This window comes from Scyliorhinus canicula, chromosome 17, assembly GCF_902713615.1.
Source record: "Scyliorhinus canicula chromosome 17, sScyCan1.1, whole genome shotgun sequence".
Taxonomy (NCBI): domain Eukaryota; kingdom Metazoa; phylum Chordata; class Chondrichthyes; order Carcharhiniformes; family Scyliorhinidae; genus Scyliorhinus; species Scyliorhinus canicula.
The window spans coordinates 11,426,121-11,443,253 of NC_052162.1; the positions used below are offsets into that span (position 1 = coordinate 11,426,121).

The 17,133-nt window shown below is 46.3% G+C and overlaps 1 protein-coding gene across 9 annotated transcripts in view; it reads left to right on the forward strand.

The window, feature by feature from the left end:
- The window catches only part of aff2 (AF4/FMR2 family, member 2), a 536,338-nt gene that overhangs the window by 291,462 nt on the left and 227,743 nt on the right, over window positions 1-17,133 (forward strand). For 8 of the 9 annotated variants that reach the window (XM_038775398.1, XM_038775391.1, XM_038775394.1 and 5 more), the window contains one exon: window positions 6,954-6,998. The exons of the other annotated variant lie outside the window; for it this stretch is intronic. In XM_038775398.1, coding sequence (XP_038631326.1) covers window positions 6,954-6,998 — 45 coding nt within the window. The remainder of the gene's footprint in view (window positions 1-6,953; window positions 6,999-17,133) is intronic. 9 annotated transcript variants of the gene reach the window in all.

Below are 17,133 nucleotides of genomic sequence, written 5' to 3' on the forward strand. Positions count from 1 at the left end.
TCCTGTTTGTGTTTCAATGTCTCCCCATCTTTATTCCGCGTCCTTTTTTAAATGGGTCAACAAAGTGATCACTGGTTTTGTTTGGGAAGTAAGGAAGGTAATGCTTGGGCGGAGTCGAGGAGAAGGTAGGCTGGCGCTGCCAAATTTTAGTAACTATTACTGGGCGGCGAATATAGCCATGATCAGGAAGTGGGTGGTGGGGGAGGGGTCGGCATGGGAGCGTATGGAGGTGGCTTCATGCAAGGGCACCGGTCTGGGGCATTGGTAACTGCGCCTCTGCCGTTCCAGCCGGCACTCCACCAGCCCCTTGGTGGTGGCAGCCCTGAGAGTCTGGGGGCAATGGAGGATACTTGCGGGAGCAGAGGGCGCATCGGTCTGGTCCGTAATCTGAAATAATCATCGGGTTGCCCCGGGCAGTATGGATGGGGGGTTCTGTATATGACAGAGAGCAGGGATTGAGAGGATGGGCGATATGTTTATAGAAGGGAGCTTTCCGAGTATGAGGGCGCTAGAGGAGACGTTTGGGTTGGCGAGGGAAAACAAATTCAGGTATTTGCAGGCGCGGGACGTCCTACGTAAACAAGTGTCAACCTTCCCGCTCCTATGGCTAAGGGGGATTCAGGACAGGGAAGTTTCCAGAGGGTGGGTAGGAGAAGGGAGCGTCTCTGACATTTACAAGGAACTTATGGGGTCAGAGGAGATGCAGACCGAGGAGCTGAAGCACAAGTGGGAGGAGGAGCTGGGAGGAGAGATAGAGGATGGTCTATGGGCAGACGCGTTGAAACAATTCAAGGTCGTTCACCGGGCTCACATGACAGTGGCCCGGATGAGCAGATTCTTTGGGGTGGAAGACAGGTGTGCAAAATGTGCAGGAGGACCAGCGAACCATGTCCACATGTCCTGGACATGTGCAAAGCTTAGGGGATTTTGGCAGGGGTTTGAAGATGTCATTTCCACTGTGTTAAAAACAAGGGTGGCGCTGAGTCCAGAGATGGCAATTTTCGGGGTGTCGGAAGATCCGGGAATTCAGGAGGAGAAACAGGCAGACGTTCTGGTCTTTGCTTTCCTGGTAGCCCGGAGACGGATACTATTAGCTTGGAGGGACTCAAAGCCCCCGAAGTCAGAGACCTGGCTATCGGACTTGGCTAGCTTTCTCTGTTTGGAGAAAATCAAGCTCGCCTTGAGAGTGTCACTGTTAGAGTTCGGAGGTGGCAACCGTTCGTCGACTTCTTCCCAGAAAATTAATTGTCAGCAGAAGGGGAGAGGTTAGTTTAGCTTAGAGTAGGGGGTTAATAAAGATGGGACCTTAAGGAAGGGAGACGGCTTTTGCACTCCGTTTATAGTTTCATGTACATTGTTTATTTTGTTGTTGTTACAATGCCAAAAATACCTCATGTGGTAGTATGACTAGGGAGATCATATTATCTTAGAACCAAGTTGCCATTGGCACAGCAGTCCCGCTGCCCATTGGCCCAGGCAAGTCATGTGCCTCTCTGCCAATTGGCTGTGGCTAGTCATGTGACTCCCCACCGATTGGCCGAGAGGATGGTAGCTCTGCCTACAAGGCGGGGTATAAAAGCTCGTACCAGCTGGCAGTCGGCCTTTCCTTGTACGACCACTGCCGGGCTCACATTTAGCTTATTAAAGCCTGATATTTGGATCCTCTCTACGACTCGTGTCCGATTAATGGTACATCGCCTCAATAAAATGTTTATTAAAAAAAAAAGAATTAATTGCCCTTTGGTGGCTTAATGCCAGTATCATTTGGCTTGCTTCGATGTGAAGTTCCATTGATTTTCCTGAGGATACCCACGCTGGAAAGGTGAAGTGTGTGGCTTCCATGGTCTTTTGGATGTGATGTTAAACCGCGAGCTTCTCTCTGACTTCTTGGGTGAATGTAGAAGATCACATAGCTCGATTCAGTGAAGGGCTGAGGAGTTCTCCCTGGTGTCCATTTCAGTATTTATTCCTTAACTAACAGCATCAAAACTGTTATTATCTGGTCATTGGTCACATTGCTGTTTGAGGGAGCTTGCAAATTGGCTGCTGCGTCTCCTATGTTGCAAAAGCAACTGCAGATCAGAAATACTTAATTGATGGAGCTGAATTTGAAACCATGAATGGCGCTATATAAAGGGGCAGAGGTGAAGATAGTTGACAGCTTCAAATTCCTAGGGGTGCACATCGTCCTGGCCCACCCACATCGACATTACCACAAGGAAAACACAACAGCGCCTTTACTTCCTCAGGAAACTAAGGAAATTCAGCATGTCCACACTGATTCTTACCAACTTTTGCAGATGCACCATAGAAAGCATCCGATTTGGCTGCATCACAGCCTGGTATGGCAACTGCTCGGCCCAGGAACGCAAGAAACTTCAGAGAGTCATGAACACAGCCCAGTCCATCACGCGAACCTGCCTCCCATCCAGTGACTCTGTCTACAACTCCCGCTGCCGGGGGAAAGCGGGCAGCATAATCAAAGACCCTTCCCATCCGGCTTACTCACTCTTCCAACTTCTTCCATAGGGTAGGAGATACAAAAGTCTGAGAACACGCACGAACAGAATCAAAAACAGCTTCTTCCCCGCTGTTACCAAACTCCTAAATGACTCACTTATGGACTGGCCTGATTAATACTACACTCCTGTATGCTTGACCCGTTGTCGGTGTCTATATTTACATTGTAGACCTTGTGTTGCCTTTTTATGTATTTTCGTTTCATTTTATTTTATTTTCATGCACTAAATGATCTGTTTGAGCTGCTCGCAGAAAAATACTTTTCACTGTACCTCGGTACACGTGACAATAAACATACCCAATTCAAATGCATGTCATTTAACACAGAGATGAGGTGAAATGATTTCTCCATGAGCACTGTGGATCTTTTGAACTCCCTGGCTGAAAAGGTGGCGGAAGCAGAGTCTTTGAATATTGTTAAGGCAGAGGTGGATAGATTCTTGATAGGTAAAGTTACTGAGGATAGGTTGGATGTAGGTTTGAGCTTATTATCAGATCAGCCTTGATCTTATCATATGGAGGAGCAGACCCGGGGATATGGTGGGGGATGGTGAATGGCCTATTCCTGCTCCTTGTTGATATGTTTGTCTGTAAGCCTATCCTTTTTCTCCAGGGATACCTCTATGAGTATTCCCATTGGCTGGCTGTTCACGGGTAGATTGAAGTTATTTGGGTGCTTGTAGAGTTACACTCAGCTTGTTGCTCAGGGTGTTTCCCTACTCCAGTTTTCACACCTCTTCCCTCCTTCGGTGCTTTCACACCCACCCCAATTATTTTACATTTGTCCACGTTGAACCGAGAAAAGATCAGAATCATTCTGAGTCCGACTACATTTTTTTCCCCATTTTTTTCCCACTTCCTGTTATTTCTGAGATCTATAAAGAGCCGGGAGGTTGTGTTTATTTATGCTTTTCCATGTCACTTACTTACTTGTAAACCAGTAAACATCCCAGGATTGACCCCTGAGTAAATCGCCAGAAACCTTTTCCCAGAATGAAAGGCTTCCATTTATAACTTTCCTGTTTCAATTTTAAAAGTACATTTCCAATCACGTGCCTGGTTTTTTTACCCTCTTGCCATCGTCATCAATCACGAGCGTGGAATCTTGCCAAACTCTGTTTTGAAAACCCAGTACACATCAACAGCGTTTGCCTTATTCCGTGTGTCAGTGGGATATTTGAAAAATACCAACACACAACTTCTCCGAGCTCTGTTTCGACAGAGCCACAGACCAAGGTGCCCCAACGTTGGGCCTCCTCTCTGAGCTAATACAGTCGATCTCAGGGGGGGTGATTATTGGCGTAACGTCTCTGGCTTTGGGAAAGTGCAAACAATTTTCAAGGTTCTTGCTTGTTGTTACCCAATAACCACCTGAGGAAATAGGCGTGTCTGTGTGTGTGTGTGTGTGTGTGAATGTGTGTGTGTGCCTGAGCGTGTTTTGAGTCCGCACACGTGTGTGTGAGTGCATGTTTGTGAATGTCTTTGAGTTTATCTCCGAAAGTGCAAATATGAGGGAATGAGTGTGTGCGTGTGTTAGTGAGTTTGAGTTAATGGGCCTGATCGAACGGCCCCGTTGCACCTGACGCAGGACGTGGCAAGGGCGTTAAATGGCCGCGAGGCTTCACGCGGGATTTGCAACACTACGCGAGGCCTAACAAGATCTCCAGAGATTGGGGAGTTGGGGCAGCATTTACAAATGGCGCCCCGATCTCTTCCTGCACTGACGAGCTGAGTTCATTCGTGCAGGAAATGAAGGTAAGTGCAGCCTCAGCGGGTAGTTCCTCGCCAAGGCCATGAAACAAAAGCAGAGTCCCGTTTGATAGCGGGGTCATTCTTGGCAAGCAGGCGTTGAGAAACACCCAGCGAAACGCGCCCAAAACTGTGTTCTGTTTTTCCTGTTAAATCACGCCCAATGAGATTGAGTATATTTGCGACTGTGTAAGTATGAGCCTGTGTATTTGAGTGTATCTACGAGTGTGCAAAATATGAGGGAATAAGAGTGTGTTTGTGAGTTGGAATGAGTGTGAGTGAGTTTGAGTGTATCTGTAGTGTGCAGTTGTGAAGGAATATGAGTGAGTGTGTGTGCTTGAGAGTGTTTGAGTGTATCTGAGTGTGCAAACATGAGGGAATATGAGTGTTCGTGAATTTGAGTAAATGTGAGTGTGTGTTTGTGAGTGTGTTTGATTAGATCTGTGAGTGCAAGTATGAGTGTGCGTTTGTGAGTGTGTGTTTGTGAATGTGTGTGAGTATATCTGTGAGTGAGTAAATATCAGTGTGCGTTTGTCAGTGTTTGTGTGTGCAAGTAAGCTTGAGTGTGTGTGTGTGGTTGTGAGTGTGTTTTTGGGTGCATCTGTGAGTGTGCAAGTGTGAGTGGGCGTGAGTGTATGTGCGTCGGGTGTGAACAGCCTGTTCTTAGCTGTCATGCCTCCTCATGTTGAAGAAGCTGCTAACATTTAATGACTAGCCTAGGTGGCATTGTGATTATGTTGCTCAACTAGTAATCTCGGTGAATGTGAGTTCCTAATCCCACCATGAGAAGTTGAAATTTGTTTTCAAATCCACATACAAGCCAGTATCAGTAAAAAAAATATCCAAAAAGCTGTCAGACTGTTGTAAAGAAACCCCAGCTGGTCCACTGATGTCTTTCAGAGAAGGAAACTGTCTGTTTGTTTCCTGTTTAGCCGACAGGTGACTACAGTCCCACAGTATCCTGGTTGCCTCTTAGCTGTCCACTGATGTGACTCAGCAAGCCACTTAGTTGTATCGCCACGTTGTAAGGGCAACTCTGGACAAGAAATATCGGCCTTGCCAGTGACGCCCAAATTCAGATATTTATTAAGTGTTCAAGGAGCATACATAAAAGGGTTACTGGAGTAAGATGGGGTTCCCGCCAGCCATGGAAACCATCTCTTTGGTACGAGGCAGCATCTTCAGAAGAGGAGACAAGCAGGCACATGGAGAAAAGGCAGGACAGTGGCTTTGAACACCACGATTAACCATGATCATATTGAATGACGGAGCTGGCTCGCCGGACCGTATGGTCAACTCCTGCTCCTATTTCTAATGTTCTTGTGCTTTTCCATTTTAGAAAACATCAGTGAGTGAGTGACACATGGGATGCGATTTATCCAAATTTGGAACGGAGTGCCGTGATGAGCCCGCTTCACAGGGTGTTTCCCGGCAGTCGCATCGCCAAGAAACAACTCGCTGTCTGTCGGGACTCTGTTTCAATTTGCCACCTCAATGGGGACCACCCCATTGATGCCGCACTTAAACCCATTTCCTGAACTGAGCAGTTCCATTTGGCCGGAATTCCTCAGTGCAGGATGGAATCGAGCCGCCATTTTTAAATGGTGTCCCGATCTCTCGACACCCCCAACACGACCCCCAAACCACCCCAATGCACCAACTCACCCCACATACCCGCACGGCACCCCGTCTGGTCCACGTTTGTGGGGACAGCACTGAACGACGCTCGCCCGCGATCTCCGAGGCAAAGGAGCTAGATCCCAACGCCTTGGGTAGATCAGGGGAACGCATATTAGAGTGAGACTAACTGTTTCACTCTCGTATACAAATTTGCAAAGTACTGATCCTGCCCACAATGGGCGAGATCGCAACTGATCTTGCGAGGCGTGGCGAGCCGGGTAGATCGCGGAAGAGGGATCTCCTGGAATCTACCAGCCACGCCGTCTACTGGGTGCAACGCGGCCGGTAGGTCGCAAGCTGGATCTCTTCTTCTTGAGGATTGTTGGTCTATATTTTTCAAGAAAAGAAATCACGCCATCATCGAGGTCTTATGAATGTATTTCACAGGGCAACACGCTGGCGCAGTGGTAGCACTGCAGTCTCACGGCGCCGAGGTCCCAGGTTCGATCCTGGCTCTGGGTCACTGTCTGAGCAGTTCCATTTGGCCGGAATTCCTCAGTGCAGGATGGAATCGAGCCGCCATTTTTAAATGGCGTCCCGATCTCTCGACACCCCAACACGATCCCCAAACCACCCCAATGCATTCTCCCCGTGTTTGCGTGGGTTTCGCCCCCACAACCCAAAGATGTGCAAGGTAGGTGGATTGAACACGCTAAATTGCCCCTTAATTGGAAAAATGAATTGGGTACTTTAATTTAAAAAAAAAGAGAAAAAAAAAATGAATGTATTTGACATCATATTGGCCCCTCAGAAACCAAATATGGCACTCAATGAGCGAAGCACTTGACATGCCAATAACTTAGACCTAAAGCTTCTCCTAAAGACTAATTGCTGTCATTAGACAAGCAGGAAATCTATGACGTGACACGTGATATTGAAAACTAGGGCCGGGATATTATGATAGACGTTAATTTTATTTTGATTGCTTAAAAAAAAAAGATGATTTACTGTCCACGCGGAAGAAATGTTTGAGTAAAAATCTTTTTTCTTATTGTTCTCCTCAGCTCAGCCTTTCCAACGAGACCAGCTGTGTGGAAGAAATACTCCGGGTTGGTGTTTTTTTTTATATATCATAACTCTATCATTGGGCTTGTGGGAATAAGCAGAGGTGTATTTGAAACAAAAACAACAAAAATAAAAGCAACATGGCCATATGTAAGGTTTTGTTACAGGGCGGTGTGGGGAGGGACGTTAGTCATCCTCTGACAGTACAAGGTAGATGGATTGCTCAGTACTGGGCCCTAATCGTAGACATGCTACAAAATGACGGACACCCTTTTTGGCACTGGGTTCCAGAGAGAATTCTTTTTACATTATTGGCTGGCAGCCTTCCATTTTCATTGTGGGTATTTAAGGGGAAAAATGCTCCAGCCAGCCAGAAATTTGAAATGACTCCATTGATGGTGATCTTGACGTCCAATGTGTAAAGCCAGAAGTTAACGTGGCAGCTTTAATTCAGCTTTGGAAAAACAACGTGCAACCATCTCACTGATGAGTGAGGCTGTGATGTCGATGGTGGTTGTTAGGACTGACAGATTAATAGGGAAATAGCCCCAATCCCCATAGCTTTCAACATCACAACATTGAAGATAGGAAACACATGTGAAGGATCACACTCTCTGTAATAAAGAATAATACTGGTAACATCGTGGTACTGAGTTTGCAGGAGCATAGGAACAGGGGTAGGTCATTCAGCTCCTCAAGCCTACTCCACCATTCAGTGAGATCCTGTCACCTCACTCTATTTACCCATTTCTGCCCCATATGTCTAAATGCCAATGCTTAAATCCCAACAATGTCAGATTTCAAAATTACAGTCGACTCATTATGAACTGCCATTTGCAGAATAGAGTATCAAACTTCTAACATCCTTTGGGTGTAGAAATAATCCCCAACGTCTCTCCGGAAAAGTTTGGCTCTAATTTTTAGATTATGGACGGGATACTCCGGCCTCCCAGCCACGTGTTTCTTGGCAGCGGGAGACAGAGAACCGTTCGCTGGCAGTGGGATTCGCTGCTCCCGCCGCTGTCAATGGGAATTCTCATTGAAGCTCCCCCCACCCATGTCAGGAAACCCTCAGGTGGGGTGCGTTGCCGATGGAGCCACAGAATCTCGCCATCAGCGAACGGCTGGAGAATTCACCCCTATGCCTCCTTGTTCTGGACTCCCCAATCTCTGGATATAGTTTAATAGAAGCATAGAAAATAGGAGCAGGCGGAGGCCATTCAGCCCTTCGAGCCTGCTCTGCCATTCATTATGATCATGGCTGATCATCAAGTTCAATACCCTTATCACGTCTTCCCCCATATCCCTTAATCCCTTTAGCCCCAAGAGCTATATCTAATTCATTCTTGAAAGGGCACAATGCTTTGGCCTCAACTACTTTCTGTGGTAGCGAATTCCAGTTTCACCACTCTCTGGATGATGGACTTTCTCCTCACCTCAGTCCTAAAAGATTTACCCCTTATCATCAAACTCTGCCCCCCAGTCTGGACTCCCCCACCATCAGGAACATTCTTTCTGAATCTACCGTGTCTAATCCTGTTAGAATTTTGTACGTTTCTATGGAATCCCCTCTTACTCTTCTAAACTCCAATGAATATAATCCAAATCAATTTAGTCATTTTAAGGAATGACTTAAAGGAGGAGAGAGAGGCAAAGGGACTTCAGCGAGGGAATTGCAACGTTTTGGGCCCAGACAGCTGAAGTCAGATAGGTTGTTGGGATAAAGGAGGTTGTCAAAGTTCAGAGGACCAGAATGACTGGGGCACTGAGTTGGAGGAGATTGAAAAGACAGGGACAAGACCAAGGAGGGATTGAAAAGAAGAACTTAAAAATCGAGGAGTTGCAGAACCAGGAGCCTCTGCAGATCAATGAGCGCAGGAATGACTGGATCTATGTTGTATCACCAAAAATAAAGAAATCCTGGAGAAGTAATGTGAAATGACAAAAATCAACAATTTCAATTGATTTTTGAAATGGACACGCAGATCTTGTTGGGAACTGTATCTATTATTGTATCGATATACACCGAAACTCTGTGTCAGCATTTGTGATTGTTGCCAATCAATCCATAATCCAGGGACACTATGTATCAGGTAAAATAACTTAGCAATTGATATGTACAGGAATATAGGAAGCAAGAGTTAACAACATTTCCTCAATGGTGTTAAAACAATAATCTTTATTGTCACAAGTAGGCTTACATTAACACTGCAATGAAGTTACTGTGAAAATAGACCAGGAGGAAACTTAAGAAATCTTTGTGACCTCAATATTTAACATGTAACCTTATTATTTAACGTGTTAAGTCAGCACAAAGCAACAATGAACAAAGTCAGAATGTTTCTCAAGTAATGGCACACAAACTGGGAGTGACTTTTATTTGCAGCGAGTTGTTATGGTCCGGAATAACTACCTAAATGGAAGCAGATTAAAACAATAACTTTTCAAAAGGAAGCTGGATGAATACTCCTAAAAGAAACATTCACAGGGCAATGGGGAAATAGCGGTGGAGTGAGAAGAATTGTCCAACTCTTGCAAAGGACATTGGGCTGAATGGCCTCCTCCTCTAACTGTATGAGAGGTGCCTGGAAAGACTGGAAACATTTGGGGCTGGATTTGGGTGGAACCGGAGCAGTGTACAGATGGGTGCGACCAATGTCACGTATCCAGGGTGTGAAAGTGAAGTGGCCCACATCTTTACCTGGGTGCATTTATGTAATTAAGCAGCTCCTTCAGAACTCACCTAATAAAGTGTTTCAATTTTTAGGGGGCAGGTGACCATTGGGTAAAGCAGAATGGCTCCAGCCTGTAAGGAACACGGTTGGCAGCTTAGAAAAAGTTTAATGTGATTTTTAAAATTTTGAGTTTTGATGAAAATTAATCACACACTGACATTTTAATCACATTAACGCTTCCCTATCCTATCCCGGGTTCCAGTTCCCCATCTATCCTGGCCAATAGGAAGATTCATGTCCTTTAATTTTTTTGAAACTGTGAACAGACTGCAGCCACAGAAATGGATGCTGAGGTGGGCCAGATAATCTTTATTGTTGTCAAAAGTAGGCTTACATTAACACTGCAATGAAGTTACTGTGAAAATCCCCTCATTGCCACATTCCGGCGCCTGTTCAGGTACACAGGGAGAATTCAGAATATCCCATTTACTTTACAAGCACATCTTTCGGGACTTGTGGGAGGAAACCGGAGCACCCGGAGGAAACCCACACAGATACGGGGAGAACATGCAGACTCCGCCACAGTCAGTGACCCAAGCCGGGAATCAAACCTGGGACCCTGGCGCTGTGAAACAACAGTGGTAACACTGTGGTACCATGCCACCCTAAATGACAAGCTCCCCTGGTGTAACTGCATTCACTCCCCCCCCCCCCCCCTCCCCATCACCAATTAGCAACACCGCTCAACTTCTCACCACTTAATCCCTCATCTCTATTAATATTGGAAGCATTATCTGCTTCCCACCGGAGGCGGGGTGACCATCCGGAAATGGAACCCACCTCCTCAGCCTCAGTCCAACACCTGTTTTTTTCTGTCCGGAACGGAGTATCATTTTGAGAGCCACCTTACGCAGAAATATCAGATAGCAAAGTGACAAGAAAGGTAGACCAAGGAAATTACTTCAAGTCAAATTAGTCAACTGGGAAAAGAGAACAAACATTTTCAAGGTAAATGGAGAGCTGACATCTTTTCCTCACAATCACTGATCAAAGTATGGGATAGATTTCCAGGTTGTAGAGCTGGCTGAGTACCCTGAAATACCACTGAATTAGTAATCCAGGGGCCCAGGTGTATGGGATACAGGTTCAAATGCCATGAGGGCAGACGGTAGGATTTAAAATTCAGTCCATAATTCTGGAATGGAAAACGAGTTTCGGTAATGATGACCGTGAAACTATAATAATATGATAATCTTTATTGTCACAAGTAGGCTTACATTAACATTGCAATGAAATTACTGTGAAAATCCCCCAGTTGTCACACTCCGGCGCCTGTTCAAGTACACAGAGGGAGAATTCAGAATGTTCAGTTCACCGAACAGCACATCTTTCGGGATTTGTGGTTAGGAAACCAAAGTGCCCGGAGGAAACCCACGCAGACAAGGGGCGAACGTGCACATACCCCGCACAGACAGTGACCTAAACTGGGAATCGAACCTTGGACCCTGGAGCTGCGAAACTATGTGAGCTGTGAAACTATAGTTGATTATGAGGTTCTACGGGAAGGAAGTCTGCCATCTGTCCATGGCCTGGCCTAAATGTGATTCCAGGCCCATTGCCATGTGGTTGACTCTATACTGCCCTCTGAAATTACCTTGCAAGCCACTGCGTTCAATGTAATTAGGGATGGCCTCTCGAGCAATGGCCACATCCAATGAATAAATAGAAAACAATTTTTTTATTTATAGGGATGCGGTGAGGCCGTTAAATCTCGCGAGTGTCCTTGCAGGTGGCACTGCCACGCTGGCAGTGCCAAGGTACCCAGGTGGCTGGTTGCCCATGCCAGGGTTTGGGCCCGGGGGTGCTCTGTCCTTATGAAGTAGAGTGAGGGGGGCCCCGAGGACCCCCCAACAAGTAAGTTATGAGTAAGTTACGGCCTTGGGGGGAGTTCCAGAGGCCGCAGTGCAGGGTTCAGAGATGGGGGAGACATTTAAAAATGGTGCCCCGATCTCTTCCTGTACTGACGTGCTGGAAGTGAGGGAAGTGCGACTTCGACAGAGCATTCCTCGCCCAGGTCATGGAACAAATACAGAGTCCCGTTTTGAGGCGCAGGAGAAAGACCCCGCTAAATACACCCAAAATGGGATTCTGTTCCTCCCCCCCCCCCCCCCACCGTTAAATCGCGCCCATTGTTAAGAAACAGTTGGGTGTTACAATAGGGCCTCTCTAGATGGTTACATTCAGATGAGCTGAATTTTTAAAGTTCATCCATGGGATGTGGGTGTTTCTGGCTCAGCCGGCGTTTGTTACCCATCCCTTATTACCCTCGAGAAGGTGCTGGCGGAACACCTTCATGAACCTTTGCAGCCACTTTGGTGCAGGTAGACCCACAGCGGGGTTTGGCAGCGATTATTATAACGCTCCGCCATTGCAGATTTCACTGACATCCTGAGGGGGGGTTTTTTTCCTGCAAGGTAGAGAGGGCAACTGAAATTCATGCACAAGCTAAAAGCAAATGACTGCGGATGGTGGGATCTGAAACAAAGACAGAAAATACTGGACAATCTCAGCAGGTTTGACAGCATCTGTGCAGAGAGACAGGAGCTAACGTTTCAAGTCTGGATGACTCCCTGTCAAAGTTTTGACAAAGTGTCATCCAGACTCGAGACTTTAGCTCCAAAACTTGTACATTTGCTTCTGGCTGCACATCACACAGAAAAATTAGAGATTGTTATCCTCAACTCAAACACCAATCATAGAATACAGTGATGTGCCTACGAATATGAGTCATGCTTGCAGCTTATAAAGACACAGTTTGTGCACGCTTCATGGAGTGATTTGCAATCTTTCGCCTGAGTTTGGAACCTCTCATATCACGAAGGAATAGGGTAAATTAAAATCAACAGGAAATTAAATGGAAGCAGGGACAGGCTGTTTTAGATGACAATCAAGAGAAACACAGGCACTTTGCTAAAGCAGTGTATACTGCTAAACACTGCCAACTGTTCTCTGTGCAATGTCATTCTCTTTCAAAGGCATTCCTTTCCACTGGTTCTCATACCTATCATCATTTTTCTGATACTCTGTGCTTTCGTGACAAGACGTTCTTGCAGTAGCCTTGTCATGCAGCGCCAGTTCGAATTAAATTCAAGGAAAAATGAAAGGAGGGAGATTGAAAGCCAGACGGTTGTTGCAAGCGGGAATCAGAGATTTTTTTCTTGATTTTTTTTTAAACTTTAGAGTACCCAATTCATTTTTTCCCGATTGAGGGACAATTTAGCATGGCCAATCCAAAGATGTGCAGGTTAGGTGGATGGGCCTTGATAAATTTCCACTAGTGTCCAAAAAGGTTAGGTGGGGTTACTGGGTACGGGAATAGGGTGGAGGCATGATGCTTAAGTAGGGTGCTCTTTCCAAGGGCCAGTGCAGACACGATGGGCTGAATGTCCTCCTTCTGCACTGTAAATTCTATGATTCGGTCCACCTACCCTGCACACCTTTTGGGTTGTGGGGACGAAACCCACGCAAACACGGGGAGACTGTGCAAACGCCACACGGACAGTGATCCAGAGCCGGGATCGAACCTGGGACCTCAGCGCCGTGAGGCAGCGGTGCTAACCACTGCGCCACCGTGCTGCCCTTTGTGTGAATCAGAGATGATGGAAAATCTTCAACTTGTAAAAACCCGACTGTTATTTCAACATCTCCCAACAACATAACCTTCAGCCCAAAGCGCTCGGGGATGTAATGCCATAAGAGAGCAGAAATTTTGCACAACTTACCAGATAACAGCATTAGTCACCATCAGCTCTGGCCTTGAAAATCCAACCAAAATAGCTGGGAGGAAGGTGAGACAAAGATGTCAAACGTTCAGTTACTCGAACCCCGCAATGCAATCCCAGTGCCTTTATTTAGTGTCAATCTTTCACTCTGCCAGACAAACTATTGTTCGGTTTCCCTCCGCAGCAATTGTCAGTGGAATACAAGTTATTTTCTACAAAACACGGTTTATTTTTAACATGATGTGACATTACAGGATGGTTAGCCGCATTGAATAATTTGAAGCAAGCTACAACAATTGTTTGTCTATCAAGACGATTTTGTAGAAAATGCATAAAACTGTGCCTCATTTCAGTCCAGCATTACAGGCTCCAATTTTGAATTGCTTTTGGTACATGTGTCCCTGAAGTAGCTCCATCTTAATAGGAGGATGAAGTTCTCGTATCGCAATTTGGTTATGGTGAGACTGGAACGGAATGATCCATAAGGCTTAGCGAGTTGCTTACTGTGCTCTTAAGGATAGAAGGGGGACTGTGTGAACAGCTGGACTATTATACTCCAGCTCTACTGAGAGAAATTACTGAGACTGGTGAGTGATGGTGCAAGGGATTAAAAAGGAGAACAACCATCTCAAAGGAGGACCAGTCATCTGGACTCAGATGGTCTTAAACCCGACTTTAATCGTATCTGAAAAGATGATCCTTTCTGTTGAAAAGAGAAGACTGAGCTGTGTCCAGACGGAGGCCTTTAAGATTCTGAAAAGTTTTGATGGGAACATAAAATCATAAGACCCGCAGCGCTGAGGACCTGGGTTCGAATCCCGGCCCTGGAGTTTGCGCATTCTCCCAGTGTCTGCGTGGGTTTCATCCCCATAACCCAAAGATGTGTAGGTTACGTGGATTGACCAGGCTAAATTGCCCCTTAATTGGAAAAAAAATAATAATTGGGTACTCTAAATTTATTTAAAAAAAAGAAATAAAATAAAAAGACAGCACAGGTAGGCCATTCGGCCCATCAAGTATGCTCCATCATTCAATATGATGATGACTGTTCTGATAATCCTCGACTCCACTTTCCCGCTTTATCCCCATAACCTTGCTGATTAAAAATCTGTCTATCTCAGCCTTGAATATACTTAACGGTCCAACCTCTGAGGTGGAGAATTCCACAGGTTCACTACCTCTGAGAGAGGAAATTCCTCCTCATCTCTGCCTTAAACGGATGACACCTTACTCGGCGATTATACCTTCTGGTTCTAGTCTCACCCAAAAGGAGAAACACCTTTACTCAGCGAGCGGTCAGAATGTGGAACCTGTCACCATAAGAAGTAATAGAGATGAATAGATTAGATGCATTTAAGGGAAAGCTGGATGCGTACGTGAGGGAAAAAGGAATAGAAGGACAGCCCGATAGGGTGGCATGAAGGAGGGTGGAGAATAAACACTGGCATAGACTGAATAAGGCTGAATTATCTGTAACTATGTTCTATGTATGATATGTATTTGGATTTATACATTAGGCTTTCCTCTAATTAGAGTGCTTGGAGCATCTGAATGGAGGCCATTTTGTTTGTTCCTGCAGGGACCGCTGGTTTAGAACTCATGCACCCACTGTCTCCTGTTTGCCATCCATCAGTTCTAATGGGTGGTATCACAGTGTCTGCATCATTCTTGTGAGCATTCTTCTTGCCTCGCAGTTGGGCAGGGGGATGTTCCCCCTCTGGGTGTCAGCCCTACATTAAAAGCCAAAAGATTGAGAGACACAACAGATAATTGCTGATGATGACTTCTTTGTGTGACGGAGCAGATCTCAATCGCTCACTTGAGCCTGAAAAGTGTTCAAAAGCAGAGCCCGGGCAGTTTCAGAATGACTGTGCAGACCTCAGATTGAATTTAGAGTCACTGGTTGCTGGTTATTGGCCTAATGGTGTCTGAATGACATTTTAAAAAATAGCCTTAGCTATTAAGAACATAAACATAAGAACATAAGAACTAGGAGCAGGAGTAGGCCATCTGGCCCCTCGAGCCTGCTCCGCCATTCAATTAGATCATGGCTGATCTTTTGTGGACTCAGCTCCACTTTCCGGCCCGAACACCATAACCCTTAATCCCTTTATTCTTCAAAAAACTATCTATCTTTACCTTAAAAATATGTAATGAAGGAGCCTCAACTGCTTCACTGGGCAAGGAATTCCATAGATTCACAACCCTTTGGGTGAAGAAGTTCCTCCTAAACTCAGTCCTAAATCTACTTCCCCTTATTTTGAGGCTATGCCCCCTAGTTCTGCTATCCCCCCCCCACCTCATGCATCACGTGTCTGATTTACCTCCCAGTGACAGACACGTGATGCATGATGTGGGGGGTGGGGGTGGGGGGTGGGGGTGGGGGGTGGAGGGGGGGGGGTGGGTGGGGGGGGTGGAGGGGGGGGGCAGTGGCACAGTGGTATTGTCGGTGGTATTGCCGCTGGACTAGTAATCCAGGCACCCAGGATAATGATCTGGGAACCCGGATTCAAATCCCACCACAGCAGGTGATGGAATTAAAAAGTCTAATGTTGACCATGACCCCATTGTCGATTGTTGTAAAAACCCATCTGGTTCACTAATGCTCTTTAGGGAAGGAATTCTGCCGTCCTTACCTGGTCTGGCCGACATGCGACTCCAGACCCACAGCAATGTGGTTGACTCTTAAACACCCTCTGAAATAGCCCAGCAAACCACTCAGTTGTATTCAACCGCTACAAAAACACGAAAATAGAATTAAACTGGACGGACCACCCGGCATCGATCCAGGCACCGGAAACGACAACGGCAAACCCAGCCCTGCCAACCCTGCAATGTCTTCCTTACTAACATCTGGGGGCTTGTGCCAAAGTTGGGAGAGCTGTCTCGCAGACTAGTTAAGCAACAGCCTGACATAGTCATACTCACAGAATCATACCTTACAGACAATGTCTCAGACACCACTATTACCATTCCTGGGTATGTCCCATCTCACCGGCAGGACAGACCCAGCAGAGGTGGAGGCACAGTGGGATACAGTCAGGAGGGAGTTGCCCTGGGAGTCCTCAACATCAACTCTGGACTCCATGAAGTCTCATAGCTTTAGATTAAACATGGACAAGGAAACCTCCTGCTGATGACCACGTACCGACCACCATCAGCTGATGAATCAGATGTTGAACATCACTCGGAGGAAGCACTGAGGGTGGCAAAGTTACAGAATATGCTCTGGGGGGGATGGGGGGGACTTCAATGTCCATCACCAAGAATGGCTCGGTAGTACCACCACAGACCGAGCTGGCCAGGTCCTAAAGGACACAGCTGCTGGACTGGGACTGCAGCAGGTGGTGAGGGAAACAACAAAGAGGGAAAAACATACTTGACCTCATCCTCACCAATATGCCTGCTGAAGATGCACCTGTCCATGACAATATCGGCAGAAGTCACCACCGCACAGTCCTTGTGGAGACAAAGTCCCGTCTTCACTTTGAGGATACCCTCCATCATGTGTGGCACTACCACTGTGCTAAATGGGATAGACTTTGAACAGATCTAGCAACTCAAGACTGGGCATCCATGAGGCGCTGTGGGCCATCTGCAGCAACAGAATTGTATTCAACCACAGTCTGCAACCTCATGGCCTGACATATCCCCCACTGTACCATTACCACCGAGCCACAGGACCAACCCTGGTTCAATGAAGAGTGCAGGAGAACATGCCA